Raw genomic sequence first — 21,020 nt, forward strand, 5'->3', positions numbered from 1 at the left:
TTTCCCTTTTTCAATGACATTATTACATTTGATGTTTATTAGATGACATGATTAAGAGAGACCAGTAATTGCTAACAGAAGTTCCACACCTCACAACTCAGCACCAGTTTGGGAAGGTTCAATCTCCCTTTTCTGCCAAAAACTGAAGGAAAACTCAAAGCTCATCAGTGTTTTGACATTTTTCCCTGCCCTTAAAATTCAGTTTTAATATTTCTGTAGAAAAGTCTGACTTCAGGTCAATTGCTGGTTTCTATAAAGAACAGAACATCCATCTCAAGTATTCTATTATTAATCTGCAGATGGAGTTTATTAAAACAGAAAACTTTGCTGAAACATTCCAAACTGGTAGTGAAGGACTCACAGAAACTTAATTTCCTTTTCTGCAACATTTGTTTTTATTATTTATTTTTCCTAGCAGCCACACTCCAAAGGCTGACTTCAAAGAGAATCTTTGAAAAGAAAAGAAACTTATTTGAAATTTAGCTTTTCCTTACATGCATACATTATTCCCAGAAGCCACAAGCACTGTTAAAGAGAGAACTCTGGAATAACACAGGGCTCAGTCATGAGAGTGAATCTCTCTAGGGCAAGGGAGCCATGACAATGAGGATCTACAAGCAAGCACATCTGTTCCAGTGAAAGTGTTCAGTTCTCATAGCAGGAAGAGTTGCCCTTCCCTATCTCATTCAGTGAGGAAATAAAGAATTAATTGCTCATCTAGGAAATATTTCAGATTACAGTTACATAGAACTAAAAGGTTGTTATCATTAATCACTTGGCTTTTGTTTTACAAGAATGGAGTTTACAATCTGCTCTGTATCCTCCCCTGACTTTACAACAGTATGGAAAATCCTCCCCTGAAGGCCAGACTTCCTCTTCCACCAAAAACTGCAGAGAACGCTTCATGCTCAGCCCTCGCTGGCAGCAACAGCTGGGGAAAAGAAACCCCAAAGCACTGCTGGGCTCAGGAACTCTGCAGTTCCAACCACCCTTGCAACAGAAACACTGACAAAAAGCAGACATTACTTTGAAACAGAGCAGTCTGTAAACACACAAATACAGATTTGTAATGCTCTTGTATTTCCCAAGCGTGAGTGAATCGAAAACTTCTGCTCCTGAGAACCACAAATCTCTCTCTAGCTTCTGAACACACCAGCAATTAAAGGATATTACACTGATGAGATCACTCTATCAACAGCAATTAAGTTTAAAAAAGCATAATACAGTTTCTTTTAAAAATATGAAGGTATTATTGTATCCTTCCCTAACCTCTCAAACCAAGAAGCACAAAGACCTCCAGGACAAGAGCCCACAGGCAGCACAGCCTGCCCTGAGCCCCAGAGAACTGACATGCCTTCAATGTCCTAAATCCTGCTCTGTGTATACAGGACAAGGCAAACACCATCTGTATTTCTGACTGATTCCAACAGAAACATCTTATAAAAAGCTAAAATCTGACCTTGAAACCATGTAACAAAAACATTTACAGTGTTGTCTTACACACAAATTCCATGCCTACTACTGCTCACGAGTGCAAGCCTGAATGGAAGGGGTCCCAGTGCAGGAACACAAGGGCATGGACACTGAGTCCTTACAAACACCACAGCAAGTCTGAAACAATGTACTCCTCCCTGTGTAAAACCACTTTATTACTGACCAACATAGAAGGGATGTGTGCTCTGCAACCCCATTAGCTCAGAAGTCTGTTCTAGACACGTGGAGCAGTATTTATTCTTAATGCTAAAGCAGCTGAGGGTAAAGCAGCACTCACATGTAACAGCAGCACAGCAGCCAGGAAGGACTGGCCTTGGCAGTAGCCAATCTCCTCATCATACACAGAGTAGGCCTAAAAGAGGAATCAAGACTTTACTGGTACCTGTCTCAAGATAACAAACACAATTAAAACAGAACAATGCATTGATACAGCTCATACAATTCCCATGGATGGAGTGCAGCCATTGTCATTCCAGCAAAGGGAAAATCTGTATGACAACCAAACTGGGATACACAGAGGCAGTGGCTGGTTCCAGTAATGCACCAACGTTGCTGCAAGCACTTATCTGAGTGCTTTTATCTCTAAACAGGTCCCACAGGGATGTTAGGAAGAGGGAGAAGCCCTAGGAATTCAAAAGAAAGCACTGGAAGCTTAAACCATTCCAGCTGAGATACCTGAATGCACTGAGCTGTCCATTTTTGCTGATTTCCACCTTTTAATAATCAGCTTCAGTGCATGCCTATGGCTTTATAACCTCTCTGGAGGTACACAGTCATCTCCAGTTACATAATTTGTCCAGCTTGATCCAGGCTGACAGGTCAGGAATGATGTGAAGTCTTTGCACCAAACACTTCAGTGCAGAGAAATCTGGGAGGGCTTTAGGGCTCCTGTGTGAATAACCAGAGCCAGCCCATGGAGAGGAGCCTGAGCCTGGTGCCAGAGGCTGTCTGCATGACAGACAATGCTAACACAGCCCCTTCTTCTCAGCCAGCAGTCACACTGCTGGGGATGCTGAATCCAAGTTACCAAACCAGCCCAGAAGAGCTGAAAGAATACCTTGCATATTTTGTACAGGGAGTCCTGGCCATCTCCCCCAGTGTCTTTGAAATAATCATGGGCAGGGAACGTTCGATTGATGTCCCGGGTGATGGCACTGTCTTGTGGAGACTCCTATCAGAAAAAGAAAATAACATGCAAATTAAAACACATCAAAAGAACATGAACTACAATATGCTAGGATTGAGACTTGGGAGATTAGCACTGGGTTCTGTGCACTGTTCTAAATTTAACAAGACCCAGTGTGCCCCAGCAGAGCTGGCAGCTGCAGATCAGAGCTGGGATAGATTTGGGTACCTCAGCACATCTGGGGAGGTCAGGGAGTGGCAGAAGGAGCTCACACACACCCACACACACACAGAGACACACAAACACACACCCACACACCCCATTTGTGCTCCAGGCCAGGGCAGTGCAGATGCAGCCATCCCTCAGAGATCCCTGGATGCCAGCACTGCCCAGGCACACTCCTGCAGTCTCACCACTGCAGGAGTAAGCAGCAGCTGTCCCAAATGCTGTCCCTGAGGTTCAGCTTGAGGAACCACTCCTCATCCCCCCAGAACTCAATTAGAGAAAGCAGATGAGTATGAGCCCTGGGGAGCGTCACACAGGAAAACACGAGGGAATGCAGGGACAGGTCCTGCATGAGCTGGGATTTCAGCATGAGGAAGATGGAACTTTGTTCTCTACATCACCCTGACACCATCAGTTTCAAATGCCTTGGACATTTGGAAATCTGAACAGTAAATAAAGGGGTTTACTCTATCCAAAAACTCATGTTTCTGCTTGGCAAATGGAAAAAGGTTAGAAGTAAAAGATGGTAAAAAAGCACACAATGTAATCAGTGCAAGGAACATCCAATACAGCTTGTAGTTCTTTTTCTTCACAAAATTATTTTTCAAACAACAACAACAACAAAATTACCACAGTGTGCTTCATTTTCAGTGTGCTTCATTTCTCTTCTGATTTTAATCCAAGGTTAATGCTCCTCTCTGGGGCTTAACACAGACATTTCATTAGGAAAGAAAGCATTATGCTGCTATTAGAATCAAGAGCAGATTGTTTTGGAAATTATATCAAAAGTAGTGTTCAGCATTCCAATTTGATAATAATTAACTGGTAAAGAGGTCTATCTCATTATAAGGAAATTAGAAACAAACAAAATCCAATGCTCAATAAATTTCATATAAATAAACACCTTTTAAGTCAAAGACAATTATGCTAATGGCTGGCTGCTTGCAAGCAGGGAAAGACAAAGCTCAGAAACCATTCTGCAAACTTTCAACATGTGAATACAGACTTGGTGATAACTTTTAGTTTCTCACAAATTTGCAAGACTGAATTCCAGTGAAGTGCTCCCAGGAGCACAGGCTGTGGCCACTGCCAGCAGCATCTGTGGTCCTACACAAGTGCCTTTCCTGAGAGTCACCTGCTCTGCTGCAATGGCAAAATCATCTCAAATCCACTTGCCTTCTAATCCACGTATTTAACAGCAGAGACAAAAGCATCTGGTTGGAAACTCTTAGGAGAGGATTCTCAAAGGAATCTCTCATTATGGCTAAAGAGAACTAATTAGTGGCCCCTCTGGCTTTGCGTGACTTGCTCAGCTCTTGACTCCTGTGCCTCAGCACAATTCCTCCAGCAATCCAACGTGAGTTCCTGCAGCTGAAACACAGCTTGGGAAGAGAAAAATCAACGGAAATGATAAGGTTTAAAAAATGTTTTTCAAACCATGGCTTTGAAATCTCCCCATTAGTACAAACTGCTGCAATCCAAGCATTGTGTAACCTTTTCTTTACTCCTATTTTTATACCTTGCTGTGAGAATTGGCTCAATGGGCAATTTCTCATGCTTTCAGGGGACTGGGAACTGAAGGAAACCCTTCTGAACCCACACCCTTCACAAACTGGGATTGAAAAATAGAAAGCTAAGAATGACAGGAAGAAAAAGAAAGTAATAAAGAAAACAGAGTGGAAACCAGCCATGAGAACTGAGGCAAGTGTAGTGAAGATTAAAATTCTCATAACAGTTTGCTGCTCTGAAGGAAAGCAGGAAAATGTAGATGCTCAGACTCAGAATATGCCCTTCCTCCCCTCTTTTATACACTTTAAAATATTAAGGGACTTATATTGAAACCTTCCTCTCCAGTTGATTTAAACAGAAACTACGTGAGTAATTATGGAAACCAGGATGCAGTCCAGCTGGGAAAAGCCCATTTATCCTGTCAGGCTGCATATAAAAGCATATTGGTTCCCATCTCTTAAACCTGATATATTTAAAAGATATTTTCCATGCATTTTCATGATCTTGCAGGGAGCACCCTAGGATCTGCAAACCGTGTCATGCAGTTACAGCCTTGATCAACATATTCAGACTGAGACTGTGTTACTTTAGAAGCTTTTTCTGTAGCTTAAGGCACAATTAAAGACATGGAAAAGCTGGAGTTCTCTCTTCCTGGGGCTGATCTACTTGCAGTTTTCAGCAGCTCAGGTTTACTCCTCCTAATCCACTACATAAACTCAAGAGGATGAAGAAGCTGCAGCAAAGAATTGCTAAAGGACAAGATTTGTGATGAAAAAAATGAAACAAGAAACCTCCAGAGAAGGGAGAAAGCTGCCTGCTGGAAATGGCTCATCACCCAAAGATCAGCTCCTGGAGAAAATCCCCTGGAGTATAAAACAGCCCTGACCTGGACCCAGGATGGCTTCAGAACCACCACCAAAATGGAGAAATTCAAGGGGACCAAACTTTAAATTCCCCCTGCCCCAAGCCCAGAATGATTCCAACTGTGGAATTTTGCTCACTGCTGAGTTATCTGACACACCCACCACCAGCCCAAACTGTGCCTGACTCTCACTCTTGCCACATCCATTTCCACATTCCAGTTACTCCTTGGGAGGGTCCCAGTGACTGCAGGAATTCTGCCACATGGTCAGAGATTACTGTGGGAAGGGTCTGGAGTCTCAGGCCACACTGGAATTTTCCTTGCTCTGCCAGGGTGGGAGCAGCACGTGGTGTGTTGCTGCAAGGCATGGACAAGCCACCCTGGAGTGCACCAAGCCAGGGACAGATTCCAGCAGATCCAACATGCAGAGAGAGCCAAAATTCTGTGCAGCTTTCAGGGCAGCAGCAGGGGTAATATTACACGATGGGGAGAAGTTATTTTGAGCAGATCTGTACATTTTAAGTACATTCAAATACATTAAATGATCTTTTGACAGCTATTTTTAGTGTTAGCAGGATCCTGTGCCATGAGGTCTATTTTGCAGTCTGATGGCATTCCCATAATTACTTTTATTAAGCAATATTTACATTCATTTTTACACAGAGTGCACTTCCTGCATTTGTTTTTGTCCAAACCACTGGAGAAGGCTTTGGTAGGAGGAATTACACCTGTTACTGAGACCTCAAGGAAGTGACACAAACCACAGTTCCAGAGTAATGTACTTGTTAACTTCCCACAAGGAATGCTGCCTGCAGGAGGTGTTACCTGGAGTCAGCACTCGCCCAGAACATTCACAGATAAAAAGTATTTGTAGAAAAAACCTGAATAATTTAGACAAATTTGGACTGGTTAGACACTGCAATTGGATACAATAGTGCATTGATACAGCATAGTTTCAGGCCAAATATGGCAATATAGTGCAATTCTAAAAATAAAAGTGAATCCCTTGTGATATGCAGCCCTTTCGCTCTGTTCGTTTCCTTTTAGGGCTCCAGTTTCCCACAGGAAAATCAAAGCGAGGAGTTTGCCTGCAGTGCCCTGCAGCATGTATGGATAAAGCACAAACACCGGGCAGGCTGGAGCTGCTCCTGCCCTGCATCCCTCCAAGACTATTCAGAGCAAGGGAATAAGGGGAAAAGCCCCACCCAGTGCCAAGGAACACACCTTAGCAGCACAGGAACAGAAAAGGCATCCGAGACAAGCCGTGAAAACATGTGACATTATCATTTATTTCTTAAATGTATTTATGATCCATTCAGACCTTTCAAATAAAGTGTACAAGTGCATTTCAGAATAAAAAACTACACTCTTCACACAGCTCTGTAGAACACTACATTTCATCAAGAAACTTGAAGCAAAAACTTCCTATTAAACCACCCATGCATCCTTTGGCTACAATAATATCACTGATCAACAAGTACTGCTAGTCAATTTCCAGTTTCCCTTTAAAGAGAAGGAGCATCCTAAAATATGCCACCCCTTCCAGAGACCTCTCTTTAAAGAGAGAATTTTAAATAAATTAGCTAGGCTTTTAGGCAAAACAGTAAGGCTACTTAGTACTGTTGATGCATGATCCATATATTTGGAGAACAGGCAATCCCAGGCTATGTGAAATGCGTCAACAGCCCTTGAAATTTTAGTAGTATCAAGATTACATCAATCCAGAACAAATGGCAGACAAAAATGTAACCAGTGGAACAATCACTGAAAAATGTGCAGTTTCTGGTACGATGGGAAGTGCTGATAACAGATTCAGAAAAGTGTTTATAAAATCCGCTAAGAACCACATTGACATTCTTAAAATTACATATTGTACAAAGCCCTAAACTCTGTGAGTGTACAACCACTGCCCTGTTAAACTGCTTGTTTGGGGATACATACACACACATGTAAAACACACAGATATACTCATTGGAAAGCAATCAATTTAGCATGGCAGTGACTGTACAACTGCACAGCACACCAATATATATATGTATGTACATCTACAGCAAAAAGGAAACAAGCCAAGAGATGTATGACACAGCTGGGGTACACACCATCTCAAAAGGGAATAATACATTTCCTGGAGTTTTAACAGCTCTTAGCAAAATTACCTCTTGGAAATAATTATGCAAAGATTTAGAATCAGATATTTACATGCTTCCGATTTATCTAATTCCATTTAATAATTAAAAATATGCAAGTATCATTTTAAGTCAGTAACATTTGTCATTTTTGGCTCAACTGTAGTTTTTCTTATTATTAGTCTTAGTTGAAAAATCAGCTACAGAAATGTCTATTCAAACCACGGGGTGGAAGAACCCCTCTCCCCTGTACTTCAACAACAGCTCTGAGTTGGCACAAAACAGGTAATTCTGGAGCCCCAGCACAACTGTCCCTCAGCTGCCTGGTGCATGAGAACCCTTCCCCTGTCTGAGGCAGAGCAGAGCCCAGGAGCATCGAGGAACCCCCCAGACAGTGCCACTGTGGCAGAACTAAAGCAGAAGCAGAGTCTTGAGGGTCAGGCTGCCTCTGACTCACCTGTCTGCTTTTCTAATCTGCTTTGGGGCAGGGTTCCCCACAGCTCTGCCTACCAGGGGCTCCACGCTCACAGCTCTTCCTCGTCTTTTAATACAAAACAATTTCCAGCATTAAAAGTGCACAAAGTTCTTACAAACACACACATACACATTCTCACTGTGATTTCATCTACTCTTGGCCTTTCCACTGACATTCAGGAAAAAACTATCAGTTGGAACACTGCTTGTGTAAGGAGCTGGACTGTCTCCCAAACAAAACTCCTTAAAACAACCTCTGACAATGTCAGATCTCCACAGGACACACCAGAAAAACCCCACTGGTGGCTTCTGCTGTACCAGGTACTGTGAAAGGTGCAAGGAGACAGGGGGACACAAGGAAAAACGAGCATCACAGAGCCATGGAATGGTTTGGGTTGGAATGGACCTGAAAGCCCATCCAGTGCCACCCCTGCCATGGCAGGGACACCTCCCACTCTCCCAGGCTGCTCCAAGCCCTGTCCAACCTGGCCCTGGGCACTGCCAGGGATCCAGGGGCAGCCACAGCCTCTCTGGACAACAGAGAGGCTTTAAAGTAAGATCACTCCACTGCATTTCATTCAGCAAAGCAACCTAAAAGCACATGCACGCACAGCCTCCCATGCTCGTGGTTTCATTGTAAACAGCATGTGAAAAAACAATTTAAAAAGGTACGAATACAATTCTGAAATCCCTGAAGAAAAGACATACCCACGAGTATTAAGAACAGTAAAAAAGCTCATCATTAGCAATTGCAAACGTGTTTCCATCCTGTTGCATTCATTAGAGGAATACAAAATTGAATCTAGTGTTTACATGCTAGAATTACAATAGAAACTAGATTTCAAAGGTTACATATGGAGAAAAATGTATCAGCATAGGAACTTGCAAAAGACTGTGCTGTACAGCATTTCCAAAGACATGAGTCTGTCAAGACAATACAACGATTGCAAATCCTTTCAGACAGTTCAAAAGCGTGGCTGGAGGTAATGCTGCTTTCTGTTCTCTGAAAGGATTAAATGCACCAGTATTTTTAGTAGGTTTTAATGACAATTTAACCTCAAGAAATACCTAACCCCTCAAAAAGCGAGGTGATCAGAAACATACAGGTACCTTACAGCCCTCAGGTTTTATTTCTTTGTACACTAAACATCAATTCATTCGACAGCATCTACAGAAAACGTTTTAAAAAATGTTTTTATGAAATACTTCTCATACTCAGTAATGCTAATATGTAAAAATACTTCACAGTGTGGTACTAATGTAACTTCATAAAACGAGCAACTTGAGTTTGCTAAAGCTCAAAGCCTTACATTATATTAAAATAGTCCAAAGATCCCACACACACACAGAATCACTAGCACTATAAATATACTTAAGCCACTTTAGTGCAAAGTCTGGTTTTGCTTCCCCTGACAAATCCCTCTATATTCCTGCCAGCATATTAAAACGTCATCCTTTACTAATCTAATTATTGATTTTCAAGGATTCATTTACAGTTGAAATCCCAGAAGAACTTTTTTCAATTTACCATAAAAGTAATGACTTGGTTTATTAAGCATTTGATTGCTTGGTTCACGTGGTCTGTGTAACACTGAGAATGACTGGCATATGCACAGCAAGATTTGAGTTCATCTTTATGAGGAGCTACTTGAATTTATTTCACCTTTTCAAGGAAGGATCTCCAGTAATGACCATCAGAAAGAAGCCAAAGCTTTGAATTACAAAATTGCTATCCTCATCTTACAAATTCACAAATGGAAGTCAGAACAGAGAGTCAGGACTGCTCTGTCCCAGCCCCCTGGGCTGCAGCTCAGGCCTCACACACAGGCAGCTGGAGCCTTCCCCAATCCCCTCCTTCCAAACATGGGTGTCTCTCCGAACCCCTAAACACCATCTAATGCAATGTGCATCCACTCAGCACTTCCCACAACCTCTCAGACAATAAAGCTCCTGGTTACCAACCCACCTACAGGTCTGTCCACAGGGAGCCTCCTGGGCCCTCCTGGAGCAGAGCCTGCCCATCCTGTGATCAGCTCAGGGAAGCTGCATCCATAAACAAACATTTCACCTGTCTAGAAAACAATGTCACAGGGAAAACAATTGAAAAGCTGAGCAAACAAAGTATATCCCATCAGATTAACTCCCTGTGGCTGGAACACCTCAGACAGACAACAGTGACACAGACTGACATGACCTGAACTCAAATGAGGGCTGATCATGGCCCCAGGTCTGCAGAGAACCCCTTTGGGCTGGGTGTGGGGGACCTCAGGCTCAGAGGAGCTGCCTCCAGGGAGCAGCAAAGCCAAAGCAAAGGTTACACTCTGTATTTAAAAGTGTGCATTGTAAAGAGAATTACTAGCATTAAATACTCCATTGTTCTGACCCATCTCCAGCAGGTTTCCTCTCTTTGTTCCCATCGAAAACAACTTTCAGACTTTCAGTTTCTTTCTCTGAACACAACAGCCCCTGGTCCTACACTTACTAAATTTTAATTCTGAAGACCTATCCCCTTCCAAAACCATAACTTCAGTATTAAATGTCTTTGCTTATGTGCAGAAACATCTTTAGAAGCAGAACCTCTGCAAAGCACAGGCAATAATGGAAATACCAACTGGAAGTAAGACATCAGCTCAGAAGGCAGGAGAACACATTTCCATCAACTCAGAAGGCAGGAGAACACATTTCTCTGCAGTGGAAATGGGACACTCCCCCACCACCCCAAAAGAGGGCTGTTTGCTTTGATGGAGACATCTGTAAAACCTGAGCAGCTGCAGCCTCCCCAGCTCCGGCCTGACCACAGCCCCATATACACAACAGCACTCACTGTATAGGGAATACTAAAGATAACATTTGGATAAACTTGGATTAAAATCTGAGTTTTATCTTGAATTACACCAGGGGAAGGATGTGCTGTATTCTGCAAAGCTATGGAAGGGAAGAAGAAACTTTTCTAAACCAAACAATAAAATAAGGGCCAAGTCAGGCAAAAGTTTCAGCAGGTGCTTCAAAAACTCAGAACCAAACATGTGCTAAAACAACAACAAAAAAGCCTTCCAAAACCTCCACCTCCTCTTATTAAATAATCTAAAACAGATGAATTGGAAAATTTTTAGAAGGGTCTTTTTTTTGTGAAGTCTGAAGGCAGATACCTGTGCTCACATACTGCTTCATAAGAAATACTTTTTAAAGCACCAACCTCACTTAGAAGTTCTGTCAACTTCAGACCCTGATGTGAAGTAAGATCAGACTGAAATTTCAGACTTCCTGACTCCTGGAGTTACTGCCTTGATAATCACAGCACTTGGGAACACCATGATAAATAGCAAAAAATCTCCATGTTGAATTTGCACAATGAATGTTTCCATCTCATATCACATCCAGGCCTTGGAAGTGTCTTTTTTCAGAAGAGACAAACTGAAATTTAGGGTTCTCACACATAAAGTGTTCATATGAGAGGGAGGGAACAATGCCACTGGGAATTCTCTGTCTCCTGCAATTCTCTGTGCCTCAGTACTCTGTACCCTTCTTCCTGTCAAAGACTTGTGACAAATATCCAGAACTGCCCCTTGGCACTCTGACTCTGAGCCATGTCAGAATTCCAAGTAGTAGAAACATATTTCTGAGTGATAAAAAGCCTAAAAACAAACTCCCCAACAACAAATAAAGACTGTAGAAACTGGTAACATTTAATAAAAAAATTAACAGTAGATAATAGCAAAACTTTTGTTTGCCACAGAAGATTTCTGCTGAATTTAAAAATACTATCCCTTGATTGAGATAATAAAAAAATAATATTTCACAGCTATTTTCCCAGTATATTTGGAAAATGACAACATAATCACAACCTAAACTTCCAGTATCTTTAAAAAAAATTAAATAAAAAAGGACTTCTACATGAAGCAAATTAGCATCTTCTGAGAAGCTGTGAGTATAGAAATCCTTCCCATGGCACTAAAAAAAGCCACTGAATTGCATCTTGTAAATTGAACCTTCCAGCGGCTTAATTTGAAAGTGAGGCAGATAACTCTAATAAAAAATAAATTTATAGTCTGAGATGGAACTTCAAAATTAGTTCATTTAATCATCTCACAGCCCCATTTTTATGAAGATGCAATTTGATTTCTGTCCTCTCCTCAGCGTGACATTCATCTGTGCAATGCTCTCACCACTCATTTCCAAAGCACCCAGACACAAACAGAGCCAGAAGTGGATTCATTTCAGATGTGGAGGATGAAAATAATCCAGCTGGAAAATCTGCTGCCTGACCATTCCTAGCAAGGACCCCTGTGCCTGTGTTGGGTGCATGACCAAAGGTGTTCAGTGCTCTGCTGAGAAACAAAGTCATGTTTGTCAAAATTATTTTTCCCACCACCGGCACAGTGAACAGAATTCACTCCCTGCAATTTCACTGAAGACAACAGACTCAAATGCTATAAATATTTAAAACACCTAAACACATACTATACATACTACATCAACGTTAAATTAAGAGGGGAAAAAAAAGTCATTTAAATTTTTAAAATATCAATAAATTAACAGACACAAAAAGATAAATATTTGACACTAAAACCAAGGTAATGAAGCAACACTAAAAGTGTCTGTACAGTAGATGAAACTTGAATGCATCAATTGGCTGCAACTCCTCTCCATCCTTATCTCTTGGAGACTTCCAGATTCTGATTTTCACCTCTTACAGGAAATGTCTGAGCTGAGGAAGACTTGGAGATGAGTAAGGCAACTGAAAACCGCCTGGCTGTCAGGAATGTTAGAACTGAACCTTTGCTGCAAAGCAGCAACAGCTGCAAGAATGCATCTGCATCTGGATCAGCCACCGTGCTCCAAGTGCAATTCCAGGCTCAGGGCTGAAGGAGCAACCGCTTCAGCTCCAGTTCAATCTCTATGCCATGATTTAGACCCCTTACCAGTTTCAAAAACTTTCAAAATTTTAAAAAACTAGCACACAATGCTCCTATTTAAACCCTCTATAAACCCTAAAAGAAACAATCTTTGCTTTGCAGCTTCCCCTTAAACCTGAAACTGCCATTTCTAGGGTTTTAGGCCAGAGCAGATTCTTCTCTTCTATTAAGTTCAATCAAATGCTATTTCAGTGATACACTGCATCATTTCAAAGACTTGGAAATGTTAGATAAGGTGAAGAGTCAGAGAAAGGCTACGGGGAGTTTACCTGAGAGGCTGTTCCAAAAATACCACACACACACACTTTGATATTAGTGACTAAAGCCCTTGAATTGTTCCCCAAAGCCCACCTTTGCCATCACACCCACAGAGCACTTGAGACAATCAGCCAGGAGGTGCAGGAGCTTATTATCCCACTTCTCTCCCCAGTGAGTCACTGCAGGCCTGTGCTCCCCACCATGGCTGTGTCTGACCCAAATTCCCCCTGCAGGGCTCTGCCCAGCAAAGCCCCAGGCTGTCTGCCAGGAGCCAGCACAGCCCCTCTGCTCCTCACTGCAGACTGCAAGAAAGGGTGGTGTGAAGACAGCAGGGTTTAGACAACCTCTGCTCTTAAAATTTCAGATGAACCAAAGAGGATGTTTATCTTGAGAGCTTTGGACTGACTGTGGATGAAATAGCTGGAAGTTGATCAAGATGCCACTTAAATGCTTTGCCCCAGGACCCTCCAACAGAAGGAGGCAGCAGTAGCAGGAGGCTCTGCCCCATTCCCCCCTGAACAGGTACACTCACATCCAGGAGAGGAACTCAAGTGTACCAGCCCTGAGTGCTGACAAATGCATGCCATGCCAGGAATGCTTCATCCTGCTGCTCTCTCGCTCCTTCCCCATTTCCTCACTGGCAGCCCCACGAGACTGCACTGGAGCAAATGTGGATGGGCAGCAGGGCTGGGCTGTGGCAATCGTGGCATGTGATGGGGCAGAGAGAAGCTGCTATCCTCCAGGGCAAGGCAGAGAGGAGAGGCCAGGGCTCACAGCACACCAGAGAGGAGGGGGAGTCTGCAGGAGGGACAGGGCAGAGTATTAAAAATACAATCTTGATCTAGAACAACACAGACTTGAAACGATTTAACAAAAACAAAGCCTTCCCTTTGGCCAAGAGAATTACCCCAATTCCAAAAATATCACACTATTTTCCCTATCTTTTTTTTCATTCCCACTGTGACTAAGAGCACACCAGCTGTAGCAGAGGAGCTCAGGGAATTCCCCACTCAGCAGCCCAAGGCAGTGACGGGAAGCACAAGGAGGGGCACAGAGGGCAGATGGCTGGGGGCACAACCTCCTCTCAGAGCAGGAGAGACAGAGGGACAGCCCTGCACCAGGGACAGGGTGACACTGCAATCCACCACTACAGGAATACTTGGTTCACTTTCATTTCCAAAATGGCATAGTAAAAAGACCAGGATATTCTTTAGGAAAAACTCAACAACTTGAGGGCCGTTCTGCCTTCTTAACAGCATGACAGTACTCAAAACATTTAATCTAGGCTAGCTTGAACAAGCTGTGGTCAATGAGATTTGGTTCCTCAGATATTGCCTTTGTCTGACCAGTTAAATACGCTTTTGCCAGCAGGATTTAGCTCCTGCTATATTTGAACCATCTTTAATCCCATGAAGGCTAAAGAAAAATGTCTCTGATTTAGCTCTGTGCACTTATGAATAACTCAAATACTACAGTTAAATTTACAACATAGTTCCCTTAGCTGTTTAGAAGACAATTGTTTTCTTTCCTTTCCCCTTAAGTTCCAGTATGTAAAATATCAGAAGAATTTAGATTTAAAAAAAAAAAAAAAGGGGACATGTTATTTTTAAAGTTGTTCTTGAGAAAATTTCCACATACAAACCCGCGGCATTTCTCCACTGGTTTGAGAACAATTTTCACATGTTGGCATCATCCTTGAGTGGCTGCCGCAACTCTGGTATCATAAAGCAACACGTATTTTCTCTTAGCTTATCAAAACACATTTTATTTAACTGCTAAATTTGGTCTGATCCAAGTTTTTCTTCTTACTTCACAACAAACAGGAAAACGCAGATGCCGCACTCAGATCCAAACATGCATCCTACCAGGGAAACGGGGCACGGGAGCCAGACCAGCCCTAGGAGTGAGCCTGCCCAGACCACAGCGCTGCACTCACGGCTCATTAACAGAGTTCACACTGAAATGTTCACATTGTTCACTCCTGTTCTACAAGTTCTGTCTAGGTAGCACTGAAAAACAAATTGTTTGGCCCCTTCTGTTCTGACGCTGGAACATTGTGTCAATATACTTTGGCATATATTAAAAAAAATCCCTGTAATATACCATAGACTGTGACATTTCCACTTCAGATCTATCATTTACATGTGAAGCACGAATCTCCAAAGAACCCAGTAAAGCTGTAAGAAAGACTACATTTTGCCGAAGCTCTCAGACACCCACTCCATTCAGTCACACCAGCTGGAGAGGTAAGTGTCAAGATACAGCTTTATTCTTTAAAATGAATGTGGAGGTGAAACTCCACAGCCTCCTCACAGCAATCATTTTTTAAAGTGAAACCACAACGCTGTGTACTCCTGATCCTTCTATGTCAGCAGCATTTCTCAGAAACCTTTTTGCAAATCTGGGTATCTTAAAATCGTATCTAAGTTATTTTGTAATCTACGCAATCATCCCTGCACTTCCCAGTCCAGCTGACGGGCGTCCTAGACATGACATCCATTGGAAGATCTTTTGCTCCTAGAGGTAGAGGAGTCCTTAGCTACCCTCTGTCTAGCACACGAGGCACAGATGGCCCCCGAGAGACGCTTCAGCCCCTTCTGAAAGACACTGTTGGAGAGACTGTAAATGACACAGTTGCAGAAACTGTTGCTAATGGCAAGCCAAGTGGTCAAGAAGGACGCGACGCGGTTACTGTAGACGTTGGAGCTCTCCAGCAGGAAATAGATGATGTAGGGCAGCCAGAGGATGTAGAAGACACTGGTGATGCGGAAGAGGACCATGGCATAGCGCTTGTCCGGGCAGGGCTGGGCCTCGCCAGCCTCCCCGTCCTGCGAGCTGAAGCGTACGCGCCGCTCGTTGATCTCCTTGGTGTGCTGCTGGCAGATGCGGAAGATGTTGAAGTAGGTGAAGCAGACGATGAAAGCGGCCGGGGCGTAGAGCATCACCACAATGAAGAGGGTAAAATAGGGATCGGTGTTCCAGGAGTTGGCGCACCACTGGAACACGTCCCCGTGATATCCAGGCTTTCCCCAGTGAAAGGAGGGCAAGAAGACCAGGCAGGAGTAGAGCCAAATGGTCAAGATGCAGATCCGCAGCCTCCAGGGGGTAACCAGCGTGTTGTAGGTCAGGGGCTTCGTGATGGCGATGTATCTGTCAATGCTGATGCAGGCCAGGGAGGCCATGGAGACGCTCTTCAGCACTGATACCACATAACCAAAGATTTGGCAAACCAAGGACTCACTTAAAACAACAGGATAGTGCAGCAGAGACAAAGAAGGCACCAGACAGCTCACGCCCACCAGGAGGTCAGCATACGCCATAGTCTGGATGAAGTAGCTGGTGGTGTGGTGGTTCAGCAGAGGTGCACAGTGAAAGACAAATATCACAATAATGTTGCCCGAAATAATCAGCACCATGAGGAACACAATAATAACCACTTCCAGGAGGCAAAAATTGATGGTCTCCAAATAGCTAATGGCCAGGAGACAGAAGGGCCGGCCACTCTGGTTGCCAACCAAAGAGGAGTTCATCTTGAGCACTGCAGTGATCTCTCTACTTCATGCTCCTGCCTGCTGCCTGCAGCCACTCCAGGCAGCTGCTGTCATTGCGGCTGGTGCTGTGTGTGCAGCAATGTCAAAACCGGAGCTCCAGTCCCCAGGGCTGCTCCAGATGCTGCTGCTGTGCATTGTCTGCAGCACAATTCCCCTTTAAATCCGGCTCCCCGCCGCTGCCGCCGCACCGGGACCCAGCGGCAGGCATGTCAGCAACTTCCCCGGCGCACCGGAGAGGGCTGATACCGATGCCCTCCTGGGTGGGCTGCCGCGCCGAGGAGGGATGAGGGGCTGGGGGAAGAGGGAGAGGAACCTCCACCGAGTCAGGACGAGAGTCCTCCCAAAGGCTGACAGAGAGAAGGGGAAAGTGCTTTACAGAACCGCCTCTCCCCCGCGCTGCCACCTCCGCCGCTCCCCTCCTTCCCCACGCCCTGCTCAGCGCTCCCCGTCGGCCCCGGCTCCAGCCCCGCTCCCTCCCCACGCCCCGCCGGCGGCAGCGGAGGCGATGCCGCCTCCCCGGAGCCCCGGCAGCCGGGCGGGGGGATGCGCGGCGGGGAGGGCGGGGGTCCAGCCCTTCTCCGCTGGCTCCATTTTGCACGGCGCTTTTGTTCGCCGCCTCTCCCGGCCCCGCCGCCGCCGCCCCGGCCCCGCCGCCGCCCCCCGCCCGGCCCGGGGCCAGCCCGGCCCCACCGCCCCGGCCCTACCTGCGGCGGGGGAACAAAAGCGCGGAGCATCCTCGGGCGGGCGGCGTGCGCTCCGGCCGCGGCGATGCGGAGCCGGGGGCGGGGAGGCGGGAGGAAGGGGAGGGAGGCGGCGGGAGCGCGGGGGAGGGCGCGGCGCGGCGGGGACCCGGCGGGGAGCGGGGCCGCAGCCCCGGCCCGGCGCGCAGGGAGCCGGGCAGCGCCGGCCGCAGCCCCGGCAAGGCGGGCTGGCGCTCCGGGGGCGCTCGGCGGGGCGGATCCACGCGCGGCCGGTGGCGGAGGTAGCCTCACCCGGCGCGACCCCGCAGCGCACGCGGGTCCCGGCCCTGGCGTGCCCGCGCCGCCGGTGCCGCAGGGACACACACCCAGCGCAGCCCGCTCCTCCTCCCGCACCCCGCACGGCGAGCGCCAGCCGTCCATCACCGCCCTGGATTCACGCGCTTCGTCGTCACTTAAAGGCTTTTCCATCTCAGCCCTTTGGGCGAAATACCTATTCTGGAATAAACGCGCCTTTCCCAGGTGTAGTGTGTGCCTCTCACAGGAGACACCTGAACCCAAGGGCAAAGCTGAGAACGATGTCCCACCATTAATCCAGATGCTGCTCCAGGTAGGCAGGAATCTCCCTCCATACACACAGACACACACAGAACGCAAAGGCACCGCTGTCTCTGACATCGGACACCAAAGCAGAAAACCCAGCGACATTCAAGCCAGCAAACACCAGAGAGATTCACAGCACAGCACTTAAACTTGTACTCACACCCTAAGTTAATACCATCTCACTATTTAACCAGAAAAACCTCTTTGAAGGCAGAGAGGCATAAGAAGGTATAGCCCTTGTTTATTGTTTGTCAAGAGCTTCAACTGACAGGCTGGAAAACACGTTCCCAGGTATGTGGGAGCTCATTCTCTGACCGTGACACCAGACTGCTCCACTGCCACCGCTTAGGGCAAGCCCTTGCCACAGGAATTTGTATTTGAATGGATCAAACCAGTAAAAAACTGGAGTGAAGTTCTTCGACAACCAAAATCATTTAGTCAGACATCAAACTGTGCAATTGGCATCCTTACAAGCTTAAGTCCACACTCTGAATTCAACCAATACCAACAAACCCAAGGGTTTGGTTAACCTAAGCTAAACATTGGTCATTCTGCGGAATACCTAACGGGAAATTAACTGTGGCCAAAGGAATAGATGTCAAAGCAATTGAGCCACAACTCTCGGGTTTTCAGCTGACCAGTAAGTACAAAAAGCATTTTATGATACACTTGTGTTGGCCAAAGATCTGTGCTGGGCAACAGCATGACTTGGCAGATTTTTAGTTAGTCTCATGCAAATGTCTGAAAACAAAAATTTGGGGGTTCTGCCCTATCTTTAACCTAAAAAAGATCTCTTTACTATTGTCCACCTTTTTTTTTTTTTAATTTATGATGTTTCTACTCATGGCAACTGAAGTACTAGAACTGTAGCTAGGAAACATAAACTTTGAATTAAATTTAGGCCAGGGTATTGTGGATTTACAAAAAACAAGCTATGATTGAATTACTGCTGGAGAAATGATCTCCCATCTTTCCAAAGCAGAGAATGATTTACATACCAATTGATTCAAATAGCACTTCCGGATCCTTGGGCATGAGTAGACACATTCTAAACAGCCCCAAGAAAATGTACATTGATACATTGAACTTCCTATGTCAGATACATAAAAACAAGGTAGCAATGGAAATACTGAGCCCAACCAAAACCACCTCTGGTTGATGACATTTCTCCACAGAAAATGCACCATGAAATCAAAAACTCCCCAGTGTTCAGGTTTTTATGAAAAGCTCAATGCCCTTAGAGCCGAGGTATTTCTGTAGAAGAGCCACGTCTGTTTTTTCCTTTAACTGACATTCTATTGTTTCTCCAAAGCTGAGAGCAACGACTCCACTCAGTGCTCTTGCCAGCTCACTCCTGCTTGCTTACAACACCCAAACCAGCAACAGCTCCACGTCCTCCTGCCCCTGCAGCCAGCTGGGCAGGTGAGGCAAGCTGCAGCTGGAGGGTAACTGGGGTACAGGGTCTGCTCCCCAGCTCTCTGGCTGGGTGCACCACCAGCCCAGCACCAGAACCTCTCCTAAAGACACCCACATGTGTGGCTGAGGCGGCTGAGGTCAGTGAGACTGAAAATACTCTTGTGGTGTACAGACTTCTCCCACCTCATCTAAGGCAATGAAAAGTACTCCAGAAATTATTCAAAGTTACAATGACAACTCCTGGGAAAACTGCTGCTTGTAAAAGATAATTAAACTTTTATCACCATGTGATCAAAATTAATCAAAGAAGGAATCTCAAGGTTCAGGCACAGTGACAAGGATACGTCATTGTGCAGTGTGATGCACAGAGGCATGGTAGGTTCCATTTCAGCTGATTGTACACAGTCATAGCCCTCTGTCCTCCTGAAAATTCAATGTATTCTTTTTAATTTATAGGAACATATGGAAATATGACTGTGATATAAGTAGAAAATAAGCGTTAGCCACCCACAGCTAAGGTTCTGTCACATTTTATGCTGCTGCTGACAACACACTCAGTCAAACAACGGTAGTGACATTTTCATCTATTTCTTCATTAAAAACCAGCATCATTTGCAGCAAGACAGACAAGTATATTTGGTAGAACGTCTGTGTTCTATAATCCTCGTCTCATGGAGACAAAAAGGTGGGAAGATGAGAAAGTGGGTAGCAGGAGTTCTGCTATAAGAAAGACTGGAACAAATTAATCTCCTACCAGGCCTGGGATTTCTCCCAGAAATGGTGACCCTGGAGTAACATTGCAGGATACGCCTCCTGACACTGGACTATTACTTTTTATTTTATTTGTGCCACAAGATGTCCCTCTCACGTTGTAATTTTCTTAATATAGTGTATTTATCTGGCACAACAGTTCATGGCTTTTTCCTTTCAACATTACTTCCTCCCACACAGACCTATATCCAAAGCTTTTTATTTTCTCCTCCATATTGTAAATGTCAGGTTTTTAATGTTGATATTATGAAGAACTTCTCTACTGACAGATTCAGTAGTTGTATTAATTCTTTCTAAAACTTGTCTGTTGTGGCTGTTGTCTCCTTCACTTTGTATCATGTTTATTTCTCTTTTTTAGCCTGTCTGGCTCTCTTTACATGTTTTCTACTCAACAACACTTTCCATCCACCTATGCCTGTCCAGAACATGGAATATTGTTCCTGCAGGTGTCTGTGAACACCTGGAGTGAGTCTCTATGTGTCTTCTGCTACTTTTCAGTGGCTGGAAGGCTGAAGATTAACAGCCCTAACTGTGATTGCCAAAGTGCTACCAGGACCAGATGCCTCTTCCAGGGATTGTCTCGATCGTTTCACCTAGAGCTTGCTTTCTGTCCCCAGTAGGGACATGACCTTAATTCACTGGGCTGGCTTTCATCCACACTCCCCACCACCAGCATGGCAATCTGGAGCTGCTAAAAGCTTTATTATTGCACACAGATGGTGTGCAAATTCTCAAAAGTAATTTGTGGAAGCGCCATGATGGTGAAACTTCAACCTTCCCGCAATAACAAAAGCGCAGAGAACAAACCCCAGCCAGTGTGTGGCAAAGAAAACCAGAGCAAATAATTAATATATGCTGTCATGATGACTGGAACACAAAGAACACACCTTGAAACACAATTTCAATGCTATTTTTAAGTCATATTCAAGAAGAGAGCTAGACACAGCTCTCATGAATGGTAGAACACAACAGGAGACATTTCCTTTTCAAT

General features: G+C 44.8%; 2 protein-coding genes across 4 annotated transcripts in view; both read right to left on the bottom strand.

Annotated features, from left to right (window-relative positions):
* The window catches only part of RABGAP1 (RAB GTPase activating protein 1), a 60,918-nt gene that overhangs the window by 14,744 nt on the left and 25,154 nt on the right, over positions 1–21,020 (bottom strand). For all 3 annotated transcript variants that reach the window (XM_058818474.1, XM_058818473.1, XM_058818475.1), the window contains 2 exons: positions 2,552–2,665; positions 1,772–1,846 (listed from right to left, as the gene is read on the bottom strand). In XM_058818474.1, the coding sequence (XP_058674457.1) occupies positions 1,772–1,846; positions 2,552–2,665 (189 nt within the window). The remainder of the gene's footprint in view (positions 1–1,771; positions 1,847–2,551; positions 2,666–21,020) is intronic.
* Positions 14,771–16,598, bottom strand: GPR21 (G protein-coupled receptor 21). The gene has a single exon (XM_058818476.1). The coding sequence runs from the start codon at positions 16,518–16,520 to the stop codon at positions 15,474–15,476; it is 1,047 nt and encodes a 348-aa protein (XP_058674459.1). The 5' UTR covers positions 16,521–16,598; the 3' UTR covers positions 14,771–15,473.

Source organism: Ammospiza caudacuta, chromosome 21 (assembly GCF_027887145.1).
Source record: "Ammospiza caudacuta isolate bAmmCau1 chromosome 21, bAmmCau1.pri, whole genome shotgun sequence".
Classification (NCBI taxonomy): Eukaryota; Metazoa; Chordata; class Aves; order Passeriformes; family Passerellidae; genus Ammospiza; species Ammospiza caudacuta.